General features: G+C 46.5%; 1 protein-coding gene across 1 annotated transcript in view; it reads left to right on the top strand.

Moving 5' to 3' along the window:
• The window catches only part of LOC109881685 (5-hydroxytryptamine receptor 2C), a 281,372-nt gene that overhangs the window by 253,729 nt on the left and 3,735 nt on the right, over positions 1 to 23,908 (top strand). The window contains exons 6-8 of the mRNA XM_031791781.1: positions 11,589 to 11,789; positions 22,626 to 22,789; positions 23,152 to 23,508. Coding sequence (XP_031647641.1) covers positions 11,589 to 11,789; positions 22,626 to 22,789; positions 23,152 to 23,508 — 722 coding nt within the window. The remainder of the gene's footprint in view (positions 1 to 11,588; positions 11,790 to 22,625; positions 22,790 to 23,151; positions 23,509 to 23,908) is intronic.

Here is a 23,908-nt window from a genome sequence, read left to right as displayed (position 1 = left end):
AGTTCAGCTTCTTCAACTTGTTCAATAGTCACACCCTTTTATCTACAACTCCAGTTGAGGTTTAGGTCTTAGAGAATGTTTTGAACCAAATACAATGCTTTTGGTTTTCGATGTATTTAAGACCAGTGTATTGTTAATGACCCATTCTGATACTGACTGTAACTCCTTGCTAAGAGTCTCAGTGAGCTCACTGGCTGTAGGTGCTGATGTGTATAGTGTACAATCATAAGCATACATAGTCATTGTATCTTCTTGAAAGACAAGTGGCAGATCATTTGTTAAAATAGAGAAGAGTAACGGCCCGAGGCAACCTCCCTGATGGACACCTCACTGTACATATCTGATGTTAGAGAAGCTTCCATTGAAGAAGACTCTCTGGGTTCTACTGGATTAAAAAAAACTTTCCAACCATGTGATAGTAGGGGATGTAAAGCCGTGACAAGTGAGTCTTTTTCAATAACATCAAAGGCTGCACTGAAATCTAACAAAACAGCTCCAACTATCATCTTATTATCCATTTATTTTAGCCAATCATCAGTCATCTGAGTCAGTGCAGTGCAAGTGGTGTGCCTTTCTCTATATGCATGCAGAAAGTCAGTACTTAATTTGTTCTCTATAAAATTACATTGTATTTGTTCAAATACAATTCTCTCAGTCAAGTTTACTAAGAACAGGCAGGAAACTGATTGGTCGGCTGTTAGAGCCAGCAAAGGGGGCTTTACTATGTTTAGGTAGTGGAATTACTTTAGCTTCCTTCCCCACCTGTGGACACACTCCTTTCAGGCTTCAGTTAAAGACATGGTGGCAATACAGTCTGCTACCATTCTCAATAGTTTCTCATCTATGTTGTCTATATCAGGTGGCTGATCATTATTGATGGATAACAATAGTTTCTCATCTATGTTGTCTATATCAGGTGGCTTATCGTTATTGATGGATAACAATAGTTTCTCATCTATGTTGTCTATAGCAGGTGGCTGATCATTATTGATGGATAACAATAGTTTCTCATCTATGTTGTCTATATCAGGTGGCTGATCATTATTGATGGATAACAATAGTTTCTCATCTATGTTGTCTATATCAGGTGGCTGATCGTTATTGATAGATAACAATAGTTTTTCCACCTCTTCCACACAAACTTGACCGAATTCAAAACGGCAATTCTTATCTTTCATTATCAGATCTTCAATACACAAATGTGATGATTCACTGTTCAGTGTCATTCCACTTTACCAGTGAAATGATCATTAAAATGATTGTAAACAAGTTGTGTTAACTTAAATGAATGATGGAGTTGGATTTCCAGCCCATAATATCATTAATATATAATAATAATATATATAATATCATTAATATATAATAATATATATAATATCATTAATATATAATAAAATATATAATATCATTAATATATAATAAAATATATAATATCATTAATATATAATAATATATATAATATCATTAATATATAATAATATATATAATATCATTAATATATAATAATAATATATATAATATCATTAATATATAATAATAATATATATAATATCATTAATATATAATAATAAAATATATAATATCATTAATATATAATAATAAAATATATAATATCATTAGCACTCTAAAGTCTTTTCCCAGTGGTTTTCTTCTGTCATTTATCTTGTTAACTGGTAATATATTACACACAAGGTAGCGAAGAGCAGTAATATTGATTATATTGATACTCTTAGAGACACACTACAGGCTGATATGCATCCACAGACTCAGGGAGGGAGGGAGGGAGGGAGGGAGGGGGAGAGAGAGAGAGAGAGAGAGGGGGAGAGAGAGAGAGAGGGGGAGAGAGAGAGAGAGAGAGAGAGAGAGAGGGGGGGGGGAGAGAGAGGGAGAGAGAGAGAGAGAGAGAGAGAGAGAGATGGAGAGGGGGGAACGAGAGAGAGAGGGGGGGGGAGAGAGAGAGAGAGATAGAGAGAGAGAGAGATGGAGAGAGAGAGAGAGAGAGAGATGGAGAGAGAGAGAGAGAGAGAGAGATGGAGAGAGAGAGAGAGAGAGAGGGAGAGAGAGAGATGACAACATCACGCTTTAAATGGAGGCTGAACTTCCTGATTTAGACTTGGTTTCAATTCTCTTCATTAGGCAATGCCACTGAGAACGATATTTGGATCTTTGGGGGCGTGCTTTGATGTCGTGTCTCTTGTGTGTGTGTTTGAACGTGGGAAACGTTTGGACATTCACACTGCCAAAACAGTACACAGTTATAGTCACTTTCCCTTCTAGATAATTTGTAACAGTGTAGCAAGCTAGCCAACTTCTTTAGCCAATTAGCTTCAGCCGGCCGGTGTGCAACCGTGGCAAAATTGGTTTAACTTTGGATAGCCCATCTGCGGGACTAGTAAAGGACCCTCAATAAATTATACAGTACAAATGGTACAATATCTTCATGTTGTACATGTTTTAATGGTCTCATTTAATGCTTTCAATTCATTTCGATCATGTATACTCTGAGTATACAAAACATAAAGGACAGCTGCTCTTTCCATGACATAGACGGACCAGGTGAATCCAGGTGAAAGCTATGATCCCTTATTGATGTCACTTGTTAAATCCACTTCAATCAGTGTAGATGAAGGGGAGGAGAAAGGTCTCTAGGGTATGTGGGAGGCTAGCGTCCCACCTGGCCAACATCCAGTGAGATTGCAGAGCGCCAAATTCAAATACAGAAATACTCATTATAAAAATTCTGAAAAGATACAACTATTTTACATAGGTTTAAAGATGATCTTCTTGTGAATCCAACGACGGTGTCAGATTACAAAAAGGCTTTACGGCGAAAGCATACCTTACAATTATTTGAGAACATAGCCCAGCAGACAAATCATTACAAACAGTAACCAGTCAAGTAGAAGAGTTACACAAGTCAGAAATAGAGATAAAATAAATCACTTACCTTTGATGATCTTCATATGGTTGCACTCAGAAGACATTCATTTATTCAATAAATGTTCCTTTTGTTTGATAAAGTCTCTCTTTATATCCGAAACCCTCAGTTTTGTTCACGCGTTTTCTTCAGTAATCCACAGACTCAAACGCAGTCACAGCAGGCAGACAAAAAGTCCAAATTGTATCCATAAAGTTCATAGGAACATGTCAAACGATGTTTATATTCAATCCTCAGGTTGTTTTTGGCCTAAATAATATTAGATAATATTTCAACCAGACAATAACTGCTTATTGTAGGCTTGATATATTATTATATATATTTTCAAAGAAGCTTGGATCATCGTTTTTTGGACCGTATAGATTAACCTGTCTAGGACTGGTAACCCCGTTCCGCTAGCGGAACCCCCCCACAACAGCCAGTGAAAGTGCAGGGCGCCAAATTCAAAACAACAAAAATCTCATAATTAAAATTCCTCAAGCATAATAGTATTTTACACCATTTTAAGGATAAAATTCTCATTAATCCAGCCACAGTGTCTGATTTCAAAAAGGATTTACAGCGAAAGCACCACAAATTATTATGTTAGGTCACCACCAAGCCACAGAAAAACACAGCCATTTTTTCCAGCCAAAGAGTCACAAAAAGCAGAAATAGAGATTAAATTAATCACTAACCTTTGATGATCTTCATCAGATGACACTCATAGGACTTCATGTTATGTTTTGTTTGATGAAGATCATATTTATATAAAAAAAATCTGAGTTTACATTGGCTCGTTACGTTCAGTAGTTCTAAAACATGTGGTGATTGTGCAGAGAGCCACATCAAATGACAGAAATAGTCATAATAAACATTGATAAAGATACAACTATTATACATGGAACTTTAGATAAACTTCTCCTTAATACAACCGCTGTGTCAGATTTCAAAAAAACTTTACGGAGAAAGCAAACCATGCAATAATCTGAGTACAGCCTTTAGACAACAAAAGCAGCCCGCCATATTGGGTAGTCAACTTTACTCAGAAATAGCATTTTAAATATTCACTTACCTTTGATGATCATCATCAGAATGCACTCCCAGGAATCCCAGTTCCACCATAAAACAAATCCAAAAGCACGTTCAGGTTGCGCCGAACGTCGGACGAAAAGTTAAAAAGGGTCCGTTACAGCCTGTAGAAACATGCCAACCTAAGAATCAATCTTTAGGATGTTTTTAACATAAAACTTAACATTAATGTACCAACCGGACAATTCCTTTGTCTGTACAAATGAAGTGGAACGTAGCTACCTTTCACGTGAGCGCGCCAGACCGAGGCTGTGGCACTCTGCCAGACCGCTCACTCAAAGAGCCCTTATGAGCCCCTCCTTTAGATTAGAATCCTCAAAACAGGTTCTAAACACTGTTGACATCTAGTTGAAGCCTTGGGAAGTGAAACATAACTAATAACCCACAGTATCTTCTTCTAGTTGAAAAACTAGAAACCTCAGATTTCCCACTTCCTGGTAGTTTTTTTTATCAGGTTTTTGCCTGCCATATGAGTTCTGTTAAACTCACAGACAACATTCAAGCAGTTTTAGAAACTTCGGAGTGTTTTATATCCAAATTTACTAATTATATGCATATTCTAGCTTTTACGGCTGAGTAGCAGGCAGCTTAATTTGGGCATGTTTTTCATCCACACCCAATACTGCTCCCTTCCCCAAAGAAGTTAGTGAGACAAATCTGTTTATGGTCCAATAACGTATTTAAAATCATCCATCTACCTTGAGGATCTGTTTGAACAATTTGCAAATTCGGATCAAAATTACTGTTAATTAATTTCATCACCCCTCTTGAGTTTCTTTGCCCACGGGAGAAGTATCCCCCCGCCGCAGTCCTTTCTCCACACAACTTCATTAAATAGTTGAATGAGTTTTCTGTAAATAATATATATTAGAATAAATGTTTCTGACTCATATCGATGCCACATAAGCCGTTTTCAAAAGGATCAATTACTTATTATCTTCACTTGCACTTTAAGGAAAATTGGAAAGATGCTTTTACACACAGACACACACACACAGGCACACACACACACACAGGCACACACACACACAGGCACACACAGGCACACACACACACAGGCACACACACACACACGGGCACACACACACACAGGCACGAACACACACACAGGCACACACACACACACACACACACACACACACACACACACACACACTGAGGAACACAATCACACACATCCACACACACACATCATCAAACAGTGTGACCTTGGAGGCCAACTCAATCAACACGATCCCCGCCTCTAAACACCGCCTTGGTGACACACAAACACACACACACACACACACTTAGGAACACACACACACATCTACACACACAAACAGTGTGACCTTGGAGGCCGACTCAATCAACCCTATTGGCCGATTATCTCCGCCTGGAAAACACCACATTGAACACACACACACACTGCTGGACATCTCCCATCGTGTCAGATATAGTTGAAGCTTGGCGCTTGATAATAATAAATAATAAAACCTTTAATTTACACACGGCTCTGGAACTGTGTATATTACAGACATAGAAACGCAAAGATATCCCATGTTAAAGTGGAACTGACACTGTTTTAACTACTAAGCAGGTATGAAACAAACCGACAGTCAGAATATCAGTCCAAAATATCAAATTGACAGTTTTTGCCTCAAAACCAACTTCATAAGAGGTTTAAAAATGTTCTGTTTGACTCAAAATTCCATTATGTTTAGTGCGGTATTGTTGGCAGAATAGATGGATGCAGTCAATGTATGATTAATATAATTCACCAATACTATGCTTGGTTAAACGTTATCAGCTCCTCTGTGAACCCTGCTATTGTTTCCAACTGGATCAATCTATTATCTGGAGGGAAATGTGTGTGTGTGTGTGTCTCAGTCACCAAATCTCAACGTAGTTGAACACCAAATGATGTTGAAAAACGGTGTTGCATCCCTCCTATACAGTTCCAGACACTTGTAGAATCTATGCCAAGATGCAACGGAGTTGTTCTGGCTCGTGGTAGCCCAACGCCCTATTAACTTCTTCTCTTTTAATTTATGGATAAAAAAACTTTCCCGTTTTAAACAAGATATTTTGTCACGAAAAGATGCTCGACTATGCATATAATTGACAGCTTCGGAAAGAAAACACTCTGACGTTTCCAAAACTGCAAAGATATTATATGTGAGTGCCACAGAACTGATGCTACAGGCAAAACCAAGATGAAATTTCAAACAGGAAATGCCCCAGATTTTGAAGGCGCTGTGTTCCAATGTCTCCTTATATGGCTGTGAATGCGCAAGGAATGAGCCTACACTTTCTGTCGTTTCCCCAAGGTGTCTGCAGCATTGTGACGTATTTGTAGGCAAATCATTGGAAGATTGACCATAAGAGACTACATTTACCAGGTGCTCGCTTGGTGTCCTCCGTTGCAATTATTGCGTCATCTCCAGCTGTGTGTATTTTTCCATTTGCGTCAGAGGAGAAACCCAACTGCCACGAATGACTTATCATCGAATAGATATGTGAAAAACACCTTGAGGATTGATTCTAAACAATGTTTGCCATGTTTCTGTTGATATTATGGAGTTAATTTGGAAAAAAGTTTGGCGTTGTAATGACTGAATTTTCGGGGGGTTTTCTTAGACAAACGTGATGAACAAAACGGAGCGATTTCTCCTACACAAATAATATTTTTGGAAAGACTGAACATTTGCTATCTAACTGAGAGTCTCCTCATTGAAAACATCCGAAGTTCTTCAAAGGTAAATGATTTTATTTGAATGCTTTTCTTGTTTTTGTGAAAATGTTGCCTGCTGAATGCTAGGCTTAATGCTATGCTAGCTATCAATACTCTTACACAAATGCTTATGTATCTATGGTTGAAAAGCATATTTTGAAAATCTGAGGTGACAGTGTTGTTAACAAAAGGCTAAGCTTGTGAGCCAATATATTTATTTCATTTCATTTGCGATTTTCATGAATAGTTAACGTTGCGTTATGGTAATGAGCTTGAGGATATAATTACGCTCCTGGATACGGGATTGCTCGACGTAAGAAGTTAAGATGCTGGGGTTTCCTTCGTTTTGGCAGTTACCTACTGTATTAAGATGCTGGGGTTTCCTTCATTTTGGCAGTTACCTACTGTATTAAGATGCTGGGGTTTCCTTCATTTTGGCAGTTACCTACTGTATTAAGATGCTGGGGTTTCCTTCATTTTGGAAGTTACCTACTGTATTAAGATGCTGGGGGTTTCCTTCATTTTGGCAGTTACCTACTGTATTAAGATGCTGGGGTTTCCTTCATTTTGGCAGTTACCTACTGTATTAAGATGCTGGGGTTTCCTTCATTTTGGCAGTTACCTACTGTATTAAGATGCTGGGGTTTCCTTCATTTTGGAAGTTACCTACTGTATTAAGATGCTGGGGGTTTCCTTCATTTTGGCAGTTACCTACTGTATTAAGATGCTGGGGTTTCCTTCATTTTGGCAGTTACCTACTGTATTAAGATGCTGGGGTTTCCTTCATTTTGGCAGTTATTTACTGTATTAGGATGCGGGGGTTTCCTTCATTTTGGCAGTTACTTACTGTATTAAGATGCTGCGGTTTCCTTCATTTTGGTAGTTATCTGTATGTCACAGTCCCTCCAGGATTTCTGCTGTGTTCCAATGTCTCCTTATATGGCTGTGAATGTGCAAGGAATGAGCCTACAGTTTCTGTCGTTTCCCCAAGGTGTCTGCAGCATTGTGACGTATTTGTAGGCAAATCATTGGAAGATTGACCATAAGAGACTACATTTACCAGGTGCTCGCTTGGTGTCCTCCGTTGCAATTATTGCGTCATCTCCAGCTGCGTGTATTTTTCCATTTGCGTCAGAGGAGAAACCCAACTGCCACGAATGACTTATCATCGAATAGATATGTGAAAAACACCTTGAGGATTGATTCTAAACAATGTTTGCCATGTTTCTGTTGATATTATGGAGTTAATTTGGAAAAAAGTTTGGCGTTGTAATGACTGAATTTTCGGGGGGTTTTCTTAGACAAACGTGATGAACAAAACGGAGCGATTTCTCCTACACAAATAATATTTTTGGAAAGACTGAACATTTGCTATCTAACTGAGAGTCTCCTCATTGAAAACATCCGAAGTTCTTCAAAGGTAAATTATTTTATTTGAATGCTTTTCTTGTTTTTGTGAAAATGTTGCCTGCTGAATGCTAGGCTTAATGCTATGCTAGCTATCAATACTCTTACACAAATGCTTATGTATCTATGGTTGAAAAGCATATTTTGAAAATCTGAGGTGACAGTGTTGTTAACAAAAGGCTAAGCTTGTGAGCCAATATATTTATTTCATTTCATTTGCGATTTTCATGAATAGTTAACGTTGCGTTATGGTAATGAGCTTGAGGATATAATTACGCTCCTGGATACGGGATTGCTCGACGTAAGAAGTTAAGATGCTGGGGTTTCCTTCGTTTTGGCAGTTACCTACTGTATTAAGATGCTGGGGTTTCCTTCATTTTGTCAGTTACCTACTGTATTAAGATGCTGGGGTTTCCTTCATTTTGGCAGTTACCTACTGTATTAAGATGCTGGGGTTTCCTTCATTTTGGAAGTTACCTACTGTATTAAGATGCTATGGGTTTCCTTCATTTTGGCAGTTACCTACTGTATTAAGATGCTGGGGTTTCCTTCATTTTGGCAGTTACCTACTGTATTAAGATGCTGGGGTTTCCTTCATTTTGGCAGTTACCTACTGTATTAAGATGCTGGGTTTTCCTTCATTTTGGCAGTTATTTACTGTATTAGGATGCGGGGGTTTCCTTCATTTTGGCACTTACTTACTGTATTAAGATGCTGGGGTTTCCTTCATTTTGGTAGTTATCTGTATGTCACAGTCCCTCCAGGATTTCTCTGAGTTGCTAGTTTTTTTTTTATCAGACATTTGCAGTCAAAAACACTTGCTCTAATTCTGGCATTTTGCATGGCAATATGCACTGATGTCCTATTTGTCACGAAAACGGGCTGACAAGGTTATGTAGTGAAGGTGCTGTGATTGGTCAGTTTTATGCGGTAATCATGCTGTGATTGGTCAGTTTTATGCTGTAATCATGCGGTGATTGGTCAGTTTTATGCTGTAATCATGCGGTGATTGGTCAGTTTTATGCGGTAATAATGCGGTGATTGGTCAAATGGAAGGGACTGGTCAGAGGGAGAGGGATGAACTGGAGGGAAAATGTATATTTTAGAGGAATAAATTAGTGAGGAAGGCAGACAGAGAGAGAGACAAAGAGGGATGAGAGAGAGGTAGGTGATTAAGTACATCGGTAACATGTTTCATCATGCATGAACCTTTTAAATGCAATTAAATAAATATAGTTTTTTATTTAGTTTTTATTTAAATGTACTTAAACAGGGATATCCCATTATACAGGTGTTTATTTGAGAACTCGGGCATGTACAGTATATTCATTTATATTTGCGTGTGTGTGTGTTCTCATAGCATAATCTGTCCCTTGTCATCTCTAGCACTGTGTGTCCATGTCTCTCTCTCTCTCTCGCAATTCAATTCAATTTAAGGGGCTTTATTTCTCCCCCTCTGTGTGGTTTATCTCAAACAACAGCTGTGCATTATAATCCAGAGAATAGAAGATCATCACCTCTTATCCCCATAATCCCACTCAGAACTCCAGGTCAGGGCCCCTGGAGGTCAGGGCCCCTGGAGGTCAGGCCCCTGGAGGTCAGGCCCCTGGAGGTCAGGGCCCCTGGAGGTCAGGCCCCTGGAGATCAGGGCCCCTGGAGGTCAGGCCCCTGGAGATCAGGGCCCCTGGAGGTCAGGCCCCTGGAGGTCAGGGCCCCTGGAGGTCAGGCCCCTGGAGATCAGGGCCCCTGGAGGTCAGGCCCCTGGAGATCAGGGCCCCTGGAGGTCAGGCCCCTGGAGGTCAGGGCCCCTGGAGGTCAGGCCCCTGGAGGTCAGGGCCCCTGGAGGTCAGTGCCCCTGGAGGTCAGGCCCCTGGAGGTCAGGGCCCCTGGAGGTCAGGCCCCTGGAGGTCAGGGCCCCTGGAGGTCAGGGCCCCTGGGCACGTGCCTTTGCCTGCCCGATCAGTAATTTGGCCATTAATGTTACAAGGTTTAGTTCAATTTTGGTTGAACTAAGCGAGATTTGGTTGGTATGTGAGTGAGAGGTGAGAGGTCAGGGCCCCTGGAGGTCAGGGCCCCTGGAGGTCAGGCCCCTGGAGGTCAGGGCCCCTGGAGGTCAGGGCCCCTGGGCACGTGCCTTTGCCTGCCCGATCAGTAATTTGGCCATTAATGTTACAAGGTTTATATGCTAGACTATAAAATGTTACAAGGTTTATATGCTAGACTATAAAATGTTACAAGGTTTATATACTAGACTATAAAATGTTACAAGGTTTATATGCTAGACTATTACATGTTACAAGGTTTATATGCTAGACTATAAAATGTTACAAGGTTTATATGCTAGACTATTACATGTTACAAGGTTTATATGCTAGACTATAAAATGTTACAAGGTTTATATGCTAGACTATAAAATGTTACAAGGTTTATATGCTAGACTATTTTACCTAGCAATCTATAAAATATTACAAGGTTTATATGCTAGACTTAAATGTTACAAGGTTTATATGCTAGACTATTAAATGTTGGTTAATTGATCGACTGTCACTGACTGACGTAAAATAAGTAAAACTGCTGATGTGCTTCCAGATTTCAAAATTGCACTTTGTGTATTCCAATATCCTATCTCACAACAGTAAGTTGAGACTATTGAGGGCACCATAGTGGTCAGGTATAGGCACAGGCACCACTGCACAGTCTCACACACACTTGTCACACCATTAGGTTCTCCTTGATTCCCATTCAGCTGTAAAACAGAATTGGAATGCTTGAGCTCTGAAACCAGGAATGAAAGAAAGAAAGAGTGATGATGGGAGGAGAGGAAGAGAGGGGGAGCGTAGGAGGAGAGGGGGAGCGTAGGAGGAGAGGAAGAGAGGGGGAGCGTAGGAGGAGAGGAAGAGAGGGAGAGGAGGAGAAAATGGGAAAGTCCCTTGAGGCCATCTGTATCTAAAAGAAGTTATCTTTGTGTCTCAGCTATCCCTCCTGCTCTCTCTCTTTCACCGCCTAGTGCTCGGTGTCCTATCCAGATATACCTGTATATATCTAACCTGCCCTTCAACCTCTCTCTCCCTCCTCTTCCTTTCTCTCTCCCCCTCAACTTCTTTCTCTGCCTCTTCTCTCCCCCTCTCTCCCCTCCTCTCCCCCTCGCTCCCCCTCTTCCTCTCTCTCTCTCCCTCTCTCTCTCCCCCATCCCTCCCTCTCTCTCCCCTCCTCCCCCCCTTCTCTCTCTCTCTCCTTCTCTCTCTCTCTCGTTCCCCCCTCCTCTCCCCCTCTCTCCCCCTCTACCTCTCCCCCCTCACTCCCCCTCTTCCCTCTCTCTCTCTCTCTCTCTCTCTCTCTCTCTCTCTCTCTCTCTCTCTCTCTCTCTCTCTCTCTCTCTCTCCCCTCCTCTCCCCCTCTCTCTCTCCCCTCCTCTCCCCCTCTCTCTTCCCCCTCCTCTCCCTCTCTCTCTCCATCCAGACTATGCGTGGCCCCTGCCCAGTGCTCTGTGTCCTATCTGGATCTACCTGGACGTCCTCTTCTCCACATCGTCTATTATGCATCTGTGTGCCATATCTCTGGATCGATATGTGGCTATAAGGAATCCCATTGAACACAGCCGCTTCAACTCTAGAACCAAGGCCATGATGAAGATAGCAGCTGTATGGACCATATCAATAGGTATGTACAGTACATTGGGATAAATTCTGGCTTCTTGACTTTTTCCACATTTTGCAACCTAACAGCCTTATTATAAAATATATAAAATAATTTAATTTATCCTCATCAATCGACAAACAATACTCGAAAACAGTTTTTTTTAAACATTTTTGCAAATGTATATCAAATAAAAACAGAAATACTTTATTTGCATAAGTATTCAGACCGTTTGCTATGAGACTCCAAATGGACCTGTGGTAAATTCAGTTGATTGGACATGATTCTGAAAAGCACACACCTGTCTATATAAGGTCCCACAGTTGACAGTGCAAGTCAGAGAAAAGAATCAAGCCATGAGGTTGAAGGAATGGTCCGTAGAGCTCCGAGACAGGATTGTGTTGAGGCACAGATCTGGGGATGGGTACCAAAACATAATTATGCAGCATTGAAGGTCCCCAAGATCACAGTGGCCTCCATCATTCTTAAGTGAAAGAAGTTTGGAACCACCAAGACTCTTCCTAGTTTTGGCCGCCCGGCCAAACTGAGCAATCGGGGAGAAGGGCCTTGGTCAGGGAGGTGACCAAGATCCCGATGGTCACTCTGACAGAGCTCTAGAGTTCCTCTGTGGAGATGGAAGAACCTTCCAGAAGGACAACTATCTCTGCAGCACTTCACCAATCAGGCCTTTATGGTAGAGTGGCCAGACAGAAGCCACTCCTCAGTGGCCCAAGTCTGACAGAATCCATGTACACACGCTGGCAGAGGTTGTATCAGTTTCCTGGTATTCTGAGTTTCCACCCTGGACCAATACCCTCTCTCTTTACAGAGAGCTAGTATGCTCTTATCGTCCTGTGCCATGCCAGGGGATGGTCTGTGTGGACCAATACCCTCTCTCTTTACAGAGCACTAGTATGCTCTTATCGTCCTGTGCCATGCCAGGGGATGGTCTGTGTGGACCAATACCCTCTCTCTTTACAGAGAGCTAGTATGCTCTTATCGTCCTGTGCCATGCCAGGGGATGGTCTGTGTGGACCAATACCCTCTCTCTTTACAGAGAGCTAGTATGCTCTTATTGTCCTGTGCCATGCCAGGGGATGGTCTGTGTGGACCAATACCCTCTATCTTTACAGAGAGCTAGTATGCTCTTATCGTCCTGTGCCATGCCAGGGGATGGTCTGTGTGGACCAATACCCTCTCTCTTTACAGAGAGCTAGTATGCTCTTATTGTCCTGTGCCATGCCAGGGGATGGTCTGTGTGGAACAGTAAGTTGTTTATGTTCCCCTCTTTATAGCAGTCAGCAGATAGTGTACCATGATTATCCGTGAGGATCTTATTTTTTGTACTTATGTTTAAGGGTTACTGTAATGTGACGACCTCTACACAGAGGAAAGCCATGGGGCAGGGGGTGGGGGAGACTGTGATGACCTCTACACAGAGTAAAGCCATGGGGCAGGGGGTGGGGGAGACTGTGATGTGATGACCTCTACACAGAGGAAAGCCATGGGGCAGTGGGTGGGGGAGACTGTGATGACCTCTACACAGAGTAAAGCCATGGGGCAGGGGGTGGGGGAGACTGTGATGACCTCTACACAGAGGAAAGCCATGGGGCAGGGGGTGGGGGAGACTGTGATGTGATGACCTCTACACAGAGTAAAGCCATGGGGCAGGGGGTGGGGAGACTGTGATGACCTCTACACAGAGGAAAGCCATTGGGCAGGGGGTGGGGGAGACTGTGATGACCTCTACACTTAGGAAAGCCATGGGGCAGGGGGTGGGGGAGACTGTGATGTGATGACCTCTACACAGAGTAAAGCCATGGGGCAGGGGGTGGGGGAGACTGTGATGACCTCTACACAGAGGAAAGCCATGGGGCAGGGGGTGGGGGAGACTGTGATGACCTCTACACTTAGGAAAGCCATGGGGCAGGGGGTGGGGGAGACTGTGATGTGATGACCTCTACACAGAGTAAAGCCATGGGGCAGGGGGTGGGGGAGACTGTGATGACCTCTACACAGAGGAAAGCCATGGGGCAGGGGGTGGGGGAGACTGTGATGACCTCTACACTGAGGAAAGCCATGGGGCAGGGGGTGGGGGAGACTGTGATGACCTCTACACAGAGTAAAGCCATGGGGCAGGGGGTGGGGTAGACTGTAATGACCTCTACACAGAGGAAAGCCATGGGGTGGGGGAGACTGTGATGCCCTCTACACAGAGTAAAGCCATGGGGCAGGGGGTGGGGGAGACTGTGATGACCTCTACACAGAGGAAAGCCATGGGGCAGGGGGTGGGGGAGACTGTGATGACCTCTACACAGAGTAAAGCCATGGGGCAGGGGGTGGGGGAGACTGTAATGACCTCTACACAGAGGAAAGCCATGGGGCAGGGGGTGGGGGAGACTGTGATGACCTCTACACAGAGGAAAGCCATGGGGCAGGGGGTGGGGGAGACTGTGATGACCTCTACACAGAGGAAAGCCATGGGGCAGGGGGTGGGGGAGACTGTGATGTGATGACCTCTACACAGAGTAAAGCCATGGGGCAGGGGGTGGGGGAGACTGTGATGACCTCTACACTGAGGAAAGCCATGGGGCAGGGGGTGGGGGAGACTGTGATGTGATGACCTCTACACAGAGGAAAGCCATGGGGCAGGGGGTGGGGGAGACTGTAATGACCTCTACACTGAGAAAGCCATGGGGCAGGGGGTGGGGGAGACTGTGATGACCTCAACACAGAGTAAAGCCATGGGGCAGGGGGTGGGGTAGACTGTAATGATCTCTACACAGAGGAAAGCCATGGGGCAGGGGGTGGGGGAGACTGTGATGACCTCTACACAGAGTAAAGCCATGGGGCAGGGGGTGGGGGAGACTGTAATGACCTCTACACAGAGGAAAGCCATGGGGCAGGGGGTGGGGGAGACTGTGATGACCTCTACACAGAGGAAAGCCATGGGGCAGGGGGTGGGGGAGACTGTGATGTGATGACCTCTACACAGAGTAAAGCCATGGGGCAAGGGGTGGGGGAGACTGTGATGACCTCTACACTGAGGAAAGCCATGGGGCAGGGGGTGGGGGAGACTGTGATGTGATGACCTCTACACAGAGGAAAGCCATGGGGCAGGGGGTGGGGGAGACTGTGATGACCTCTACACAGAGGAAAGCCATGGGGCAGGGGGTGGGGGAGACTGTGATGACCTCTACACAGAGTAAAGCCATGTGGCAGGGGGTGGGGGAGACTGTGATGACCTCTACTCAGAGTAAAGCCATGGGGCAGGGGGTGGGGGAGACTGTGATGACCTCTACACAGAGGAAAGCCATGGGGCAGGGGGTGGGGGAGACTGTGATGTGATGACCTCTACACAGAGTAAAGCCATGGGGCAGGGGGTGGGGGAGACTGTGATGTGATGACCTCTACACAGAGTAAAGCCATGGGGCAGGGGGTGGGGGAGACTGTGATGACCTCTACACTGAGGAAAGCCATGGGGCAGGGGGTGGGGGAGACTGTGATGTGATGACCTCTACACAGAGGAAAGCCATGGGGGTGGGGGTGGGGGAGACTGTGATGACCTCTACACAGAGTAAAGCCATGGGGCAGGGGGTGGGGGAGACTGTGATGACCTCTACACAGAGGAAAGCCATGGGGTGGGGGAGACTGTGATGACCTCTACACAGAGTAAAGCCATGGGGCAGGGGGTGGGGGAGACTGTGATGACCTCTACACAGAGGAAAGCCATGGGGCAGGGGGTGGGGGAGACTGTGATGTGATGACCTCTACACAGAGTAAAGCCATGGGGCAGGGGGTGGGGGAGACTGTGATGACCTCTACACTGAGGAAAGCCATGGGGCAGGGGGTGGGGGAGACTGTGATGTGATGACCTCTACACAGAGGAAAGCCATGGGGCAGGGGGTGGGGGAGACTGTGATGACCTCTACACAGAGTAAAGCCATGGGGCAGGGGGTGGGGTAGACTGTAATGATCTCTACACAGAGGAAAGCCATGGGGCAGGGGGTGGGGGAGACTGTGATGACCTCTACACAGAGTAAAGCCATGGGGCAGGGGGTGGGGGAGACTGTAATGACCTCTACACAGAGGAAAGCCATGGGGCAGGGGGTGGGGGAGACTGTGATGACCTCTACACAGAGGAAAGCCATGGGGCAGGGGGTGGGGGAGACTGTGATGTGATGACCTCTACACAGAGTAAAGCCATGGGGCAGGGGGTGGGGGAGACTGTGATGACCTCTACACTGAGGAAAGCCATGGGGCAGGGGGTGGGGGAGACTGTGATGTGATGACCTCTACACAGAGGAAAGCCATGGGGCAGGGGGTGGGGGAGACTGTGATGACCTCTACACAGAGGAAAGCCATGGGGCAGGGGGTGGGGGAGACTGTGATGACCTCTACACAGAGTAAAGCCATGTGGCAGGGGGTGGGGGAGACTGTGATGACCTCTACTCAGAGTAAAGCCATGGGGCAGGGGGTGGGGGAGACTGTGATGACCTCTACACAGAGGAAAGCCATGGGGCAGGGGGTGGGGGAGACTGTGATGTGATGACCTCTACACAGAGTAAAGCCATGGGGCAGGGGGTGGGGGAGACTGTGATGACCTCTACACTGAGGAAAGCCATGGGGCAGGGGGTGGGGGAGACTGTGATGTGATGACCTCTACACAGAGGAAAGCCATGGGGGTGGGGGTGGGGGAGACTGTGATGACCTCTACACAGAGTAAAGCCATGGGGCAGGGGGTGGGGGAGACTGTGATGACCTCTACACAGAGGAAAGCCATGGGGCAGGGGGTGGGGGAGACTGTAATGACCTCTACACAGAGTAAAGCCATGGGGCAGGGGGTGGGGGAGACTGTAATGTGATGACCTCTACACAGAGGAAAGCCATGGGGCTTTAAATGTCTCTCTAATATGGTCGTACATAAGGCAGGAGGTTAGGAAGTGCAGCTCAGTTTCCACCTCATTTTGTGGGCAGTGAGCACATAGCCTGTCTTCTCTTGAGAGCCAGGTCTGCCTACGGCGGCCTTTCTCAATAGCAAGGCTATGCTCACTGAGTCTGTACATAGTCAAAGCTTTCCTTAAGTCTGGGTCAGTCACAGTGGTCAGGTATTCTGCCACTGTGTTCTCTCAGTTTTAGGGCCAAATAGCATTCTAGTTTGCTCTGTTTTCTTGTTAATTCTTTCCTATGTTTCAAGTAATCACCTTATTTTTGTTTTCTCATAATTTGGTTGGGTCTGATTGTGCTGCTGTCCTGGGGCTCTGTGGGGTGTGTTTGTGTTTGTCAACAGAGTACCAGCTTGCTTAGGGGACTCTTTTCCAGGTGAATCTCTTTCACTCAATTCAATTCATTTCAAGAGGGCCTTTATATGTTTACATTTAAATAAACAATTAACAAAAGTGACGAACCAAATCCATGAGGACTAGATAATAACAACAAGAAAACAATACTCACTGACAGTACAGTGCTAATTATATCATGATAGAGACATGCTAATTATATCATGATAGAGACATGCTAATTATATCATGATAGAGACATGCTAATTATATCATGATAGAGACATGCTAATTATATCATGATAGAGACATGCTAATTATATCATGATAGAGACATGCTAATTATATCACGATAGAGACACGCTAATTATATCATGATAGAGACATGCTAATTATATCATGATAGAGACATGCTAATTATATCATGACATAGGTTCTAATGTTATTGGTCTGATTGGTCGTTCCACTGGCTGTACCTGCTGGTGTGGCAGGAAGCTATGTACTTTGCGGCAAATGTTCCATAAAAGGGGTTTTCTCCCAATAGATATGGGATTTTCTCCTTTCTCTCTCTCACTCATACAGATAAGTAATGTGAATAGGACAGCCGGGTAAGAGGGTGACATGTCAGGTTGTGTGTCCAGTGTGTGTGTGTCCAGTGTGTGCGTGTCCAGTGTGTGCGTGTCCAGTGTGTGTGTGTCCAGTGTGTGCGTGTCCAGTTTGTGTGTGTCCAGTGTGTGTGTGTGTCTCCAGTGTGTGTGTGTGTCCAGTGTGTGTGTGTCCAGTGTGTGTGTGTCCAGTGTGTGTGTGTGTGTGTGTGTGTCCAGTGTGGGTGTGTCCAGTGTGTGTGTGTACAGTGTGTGTGTCCAGTGTGTGTGTGTAGGTGTGTCCAGTGTGTGTGTGTGTGTGTGTGTCCAGTGTTTGTGTGTGTGTGTGTGTGTGTGTGTCCTGTGTGTGTGTGTGTGTGTGTGTGTGTGTGTGTGTCCAGTGTTTGTGTGTGTGTGTGTCCAGTGTATGTTTGTGTGTGTGTGTGTGTGTGTGTGTCCTGTGTGTGTGTGTGTCTGTGTGTCCAGTGTGCATGTGTGTGGGTGTGTCCAGTGTGTGTGTGTGTGTGTGTGTGTGTGTGTGTGTGTGTGTGTGTGTGTGTCCAGTGTGTGTGTGTGTGTGTGTGTGTGTGTGTGTGTGTGTCCAGTGTTTGTGTGTGTGTGTGTGTGTGTGTGTATGTGTCCAGTGTTTGTGTGTATGTGGGTCCAGTGTTTGTGTGTGTTTGTTTGTGTGGGTGTGTCCAGTGTGTGTGTGTATGTGGGTGTGTGTGTGTGTCCAGTGTGTGTGTGTGTGTGTGTGTGTGAGTGAGGATGTGTGTGTGTGTGTATAACAAGGTAACAGGTCAGGGTGTGTGTGTGTGTGTGTGTGTGTGTGTGTGTGTGTGTGTGTGTGTGTGTGTGTGTGTGTGTGTGTGTGTGTGTGTGTGTGTGTGTGTGTGTGTGTGTGTGTGTGTGTGTGTGTGTGTGTAGGCAGATAACAAGGTAACAGGTCAGGTTGTGGTTTCAGAACAATCAGAGGATCCGGTCACATCAGATGAAAGATTAATTAGAGATTATTTAGATAAGAGATTAGAGTAAATGAAGTAATCTATTCCCTATCTCTGACTGTCTGTTGACCGGTCTCTCTCTCTCTTTCTCTCTCACTGCGTACCAGAGGAGGCTGATGGGAGGAGATATAGGAGGACAGGCTCATTGTAATGCCTGGAATGGAATCAATTGAATGGTACCAAACACATCAAACACATGGAAACGTGTTTGACTCCATTCCAGCCATTAGAAAGCTCCTCCCACCAGCCTCCTCTGCTACCTACCCCTCTCTCTCTCTCTCTTCTTTCGGTTTTCCCCTCCCCCTTCTCTCCCTCTTTTCTCTACTCTCCTCTCTATATTCTTCTCTTGTCCTTTTCTCTAGATTTATTGATGGCTATTTGGGCTGCACAACAAGGACAAACACTTCATCACTCTCCTCCCTCCCATCATTCTCTTTTCTCTCCTTCTCTTTCTGTCTCATGCTCTCTCCACATTGTGTCCACGCATTTCCCAGTCATTAGCCTCCACAGTGTACATCTGTCTCTCTCCCCTCTCCCTCCTTCCCTCCTTTTGTTCTCTCCTTCTCTCATCCCTCTCTTTTGTTCTGTGGTATCGTTAGCCTCCACAACAAGGACAAAATGTTAATCTCTCTCTTCCCCCAGCTCCTTACCATCCTCTCTTCCCCCAGCTCCTTACCATCCTCTCTTCCCCCAGCTCCTTACCATCCTCTCTTCCCCCAGCTCCTTACCATCCTCTCTTCCCCCAGCTCCTTACCATCCTCTCTTCCCCCAGCTCCTTACCATCCTCTCTTCCCCCCTCTCTTCCCCCAGCTCCTTACCATCCTCTCTTCCCCCAGCTCCTTACCATCCTCTCTTCCCCAGCTCCTTACCATCCTCTCTTCCCCCTCTCTTCCCCCAGCTCCTTACCATCCTCTCTTCCCCCAGCTTCTTACCATCCTCTCTTCCCCCAGCTCCTTACCATCCTCTCTTCCCCCAGCTCCTTACCATCCTCTCTTCCCCCAGCTCCTTACCATCCTCTCTTCCCCCAGCTCCTTACCATCCTCTCTTCCCCCCTCTCTTCCCCCAGCTCCTTACCATCCTCTCTTCCCCCAGCTCCTTACCATCCTCTCTTCCCCCAGCTCCTTACCATCCTCTCTTCCCCCCTCTCTTCCCCCAGCTCCTTACCATCCTCTCTTCCCCCAGCTCCTTACCATCCTCTCTTCCCCCAGCTCCTACCGTCCTCTCTTCCCCCAGCTCCTTACCATCCTCTCTTCCCCCAGCTCCTTACCATCCTCTCTTCCCCCAGCTCCTTACCATCCTCTCTTCCCCCAGCTCCTTATACCATCCTCTCTTCCCCCAGCTCCTTACCATCCTCTCTTCCCCCAGCTCCTTACCATCCTCTCTTCCCCCAGCTCCTTATACCATCCTCTCTTCCCCAGCTCCTTACCATCCTCTCTTCCCCCAGCTCCTTACCATCCTCTCTTCCCCCAGCTCCTTACCATCCTCTCTTCCCCCCTCTCTTTCCCCAGCTCCTTACCATCCTCTCTTCCCCCAGCTCCTTACCATCCTCTCTTCCCCCAGCTCCTTACCATCCTCTCTTCCCCCAGCTTCTTACCATCCTCTCTTCCCCCAGCTCCTTACCATCCTCTCTTCCCCAGCTTCTTACCATCCTCTCTTCCCCCAGCTCCTTACCATCCTCTCTTCCCCCAGCTCCTTACCATCCTCTCTTCCCCCAGCTCCTTACCATCCTCTCTTCCCCCAGCTCCTTACCATCCTCTCTTCCCCCAGCTCCTTACCATCCTCTCTTCCCCCAGCTCCTTACCATCCTCTCTTCCCCCAGCTCCTTACCATCCTCTCTTCCCCCAGCTCCTTACCATCCTCTCTTCCCCCAGCTCCTTACCATCCTCTCTTCCCCCCTCTCTTCCCCCAGCTCCTTACCATCCTCTCTTCCCCCAGCTCCTTACCATCCTCTCTTCCCCCAGCTCCTTACCATCCTCTCTTCCCCCCTCTCTTCCCCCAGCTCCTTACCATCCTCTCTTCCCCCAGCTCCTTACCATCCTCTCTTCCCCAGCTCCTTACCATCCTCTCTTCCCCCCTCTCTTCCCCCAGCTCCTTACCATCCTCTCTTCCCCCAGCTCCTTACCATCCTCTCTGTCCCCCAGCTCCTACCGTCCTCTCTTCCCCCAGCTCCTTACCATCCTCTCTTCCCCCAACTCCTTACCATCCTCTCTTCCCCAGCTCCTTACCATCCTCTCTTCCCCCAGCTCCTTATACCTCTCTCCCCAGCTCCTTCATCCTCTCTTCCCCAGCTCCTTACCATCCTCTCTTCCCCCAGCTCCTTTCCCCAGCTCCTTTACCATCCTCTCTTCCCCCAGCTCCTTACCATCCTCTCTTCCCCAGCTCCTTACATCCTCTCTTCCCCCCCTCTCTTCCCCAGCTCCTTACCATCCTCTCTTCCCCCAGCTCCTTACCATCCTCTCTTCCCCCAGCTCCTTACCATCCTCTCTTCCCCCAGCTTCTTACCATCCTCTCTTCCCCAGCTCCTTACCATCCTCTCTTCCCCAGCTTCCTTACCATCCTCTCTTCCCCCAGCTCCTTACCATCCTCTCTTCCCCAGCTCCTTACCATCCTCTCTTCCCCCAGCTCCTACCATCCTCTCTTCCCCCAGCTCCTTACCATCCTCTCTTCCCCAGCTCCTTACCATCCTCTCTCCCCAGCTCTTACATCTCTCTTCCCCCAGCTCCTTACCATCCTCTCTTCCCCCAGCTCCTTACCATCCTCTTTCCCCCCAGGCTCCTTACCATCCTCTCTTCCCCCAGCTTCCTTACCATCCTCTCTTCCCCCCCCCTCTCTTCCCCAGCTCCTTACCATCCTCTCTCCCCAGCTCCTTACCATCCCTCTTTCCCCCAGCTCAACTTACCATCCTCTCTTCCCCAGCGCTCCTTACCACCTCTCTTCCCCCCCTCTCTTCCCCATTCTTACCATCCCTCTCTTCCCCCATCCTTACCATCCTCTCTTCCCCAACTCACTTACCATCCTCTCTTCCCCCACTCTTACCATCTCCTTCCCCCAGCTTCCTTACCTCCTCTTTCTCCCCCAGCTCCTTACCATCCTCTTCTTCCCCCAGCTCTTACCCATCCTAACTCTTCCCCCACTCTTACCATCCTCTCTAATCCCTCAAGCTTCCTTACCATCCTCTCTCCCCCAGGCTCCTTACCATCCTCTCTTTCCCCCAGCCCTCCTTTATCCATCCTCTCTTCCCCCAGCTGTCTATAACCATCCTCTCCTTCCCCCAGCCTCATTACCATCCTCTCTTCCCCCAGCTCCTACCATCCTCTCTTCCCAGCTCCTTACCTATCTCTCTATCCCCCAGCCTCTCTTTACCATCTCTCTCTTTCCCCAGCTCTTTAACCATCCTTCTCGTTCCCCCACTTCTACCATCCTCTCTCATTGCAGCCCTTTTTTCTCACTCCAAAAGTCCTCCATAACAACAATAACTCATCCATCTCTCTCTCTCCTTCTCTCTGTCTCTCTCTCTCTCTCTCCTCTCTGTCTCTCTTTCTCTCTCTGTCTCTCCTTCTCTCGTCCCTCTCTCATCTCTCTCTGTCTCTCTCTTCTTCTCTCTGTCTCTCTCCCCCTCTTTCTCTCTCTCCTTCTCACTCTCTCCTTCTCTCATCCCTCTCTCATCTCCATCTGTCTCTCTCTCCTTCTGTCATCTCTCTCTCTGTCTCTCTCTTCTCCTACGAGTGTCCATCCCCATGCCGGTCATTGGCCTTCACAACAAGGTCTTCATCCCTCCTTCCCTCCCTCTCTAATCCCCCCTCCTTCTCTAATGATTACTTATCTTATCATCCCCCTCTCTTTCTCTCTCCTTCTCTTCCTCTCTCTCTCTCTCCCTCTCCCTCTGTTCTAGGTGTGTCCATGCCTATCCCGGTGACTGACCTTCACAACAAGGACAAGGTGTTCATGCCTCTCTAATCACTTTCTCTCTATTTTCATCCATCTCTCCTATAGGTGTGTCCATGCCTATCCCGGTGATCGGCCTTCACAACAAAGACAAGGTGTTTGTCAACGGCAGCTGTGTTCTGAACGAGGAGCGCTTCATGCTGGTTGGCTCCTTCGTGGCTTTCTTCATCCCATTGGTCATCATGGTTGTGTCCTACTGCCTCACCATACAGGTCAGAGAGTGTTTTGATTGGCTAGTTATTTGATGTTCTGTCATTTGATTGGCTAACCAATGTATTCCTCCAGCCTCTGATTGAATCCCATTGGTCATCATGTTAGTTTTGTAGTGCCTTACTATACAGGTCTGTCAGACAGGAAATATAACACAGACCCACTTTGTTGGTGACAACCGCAGTAGAGTCTGTGTTTTGATTAACTAGCGATGTACTGGTCCATATATTTGTCAGAAACAACTGGTCATATGGCAGACAGGCTGGTCCATCTTTAGTTGTTGCAGACAATTATTATTATTTGACTAATAATGGTATGTCTGTCAGTGGTCCATCATGACATCACATCGTGTCTTCCCGCCCAGGTCCTCCAACGCCAGGAGACCGTCTTCCTCTACGAGAGGAAAACTTCCTCCCAGCAGCCACTGCAGCCTCAGACCACTCCCTCAAACCACCAGTCCCCGCCTCCAAATTTCCTAGGCCTGCCCATAAACATTGAGGCTCCTCCTCCTAGCAGACAAGGAAGTCTGAGCTGCCTGAAAGGGGCGGAGCCTGACCGGCAGACCGGCCTCTTAAGCAGTTCCCCCTCGGAGAGCATCAGTATGATTCCGAGTTCGGGGGTGGCGTCCCAGCTGAGCTCTCCGGCAGGGCGTGATGCACGGGACAGTCACGGGAGGCGGGGGATGATGCAGGCCATCAAGAATGAGAGGCGGGCCTCCAAGGTGAGGATCAACTGTAGACATCTAGCAGTTTCTCCTCTTAATGTCTCTTCTCTTCCGTTTCTTTCCATTCTGTCCTATTGCATTCCATCGCCTCTCATACACCACTCTGATCTACTCTGTTCTAGGTTCTGAGGATCTTGTTCTCCAATCTCCTCTGTTCTAGTGTGGTCTCTGTTCTCCAATCTACTCTGTTCTAGTGTGGTCTCTGTTCTACAATCTACTATGTTCTAGTGTGGTCTCTGTTCTCCAATCTACTCTGTTCTAGTGTGGTCTCTGTTCTCCAATCTACTCTGTTCTAGTGTGGTCTCTGTTCTCCAATCTACTCTGTTCTAGTGTGGTCTCTGTTCTCCAATCTACTCTGTTCTAGTGTGGTCTCTGTTCTCCAATCTACTCTGTTCTA

Source organism: Oncorhynchus kisutch, linkage group LG16 (genome assembly GCF_002021735.2).
Source record: "Oncorhynchus kisutch isolate 150728-3 linkage group LG16, Okis_V2, whole genome shotgun sequence".
Taxonomy (NCBI): domain Eukaryota; kingdom Metazoa; phylum Chordata; class Actinopteri; order Salmoniformes; family Salmonidae; genus Oncorhynchus; species Oncorhynchus kisutch.
Note: the sequence above shows the minus strand (reverse complement) of the source record. Positions and strands in the feature narration are given on the sequence as shown.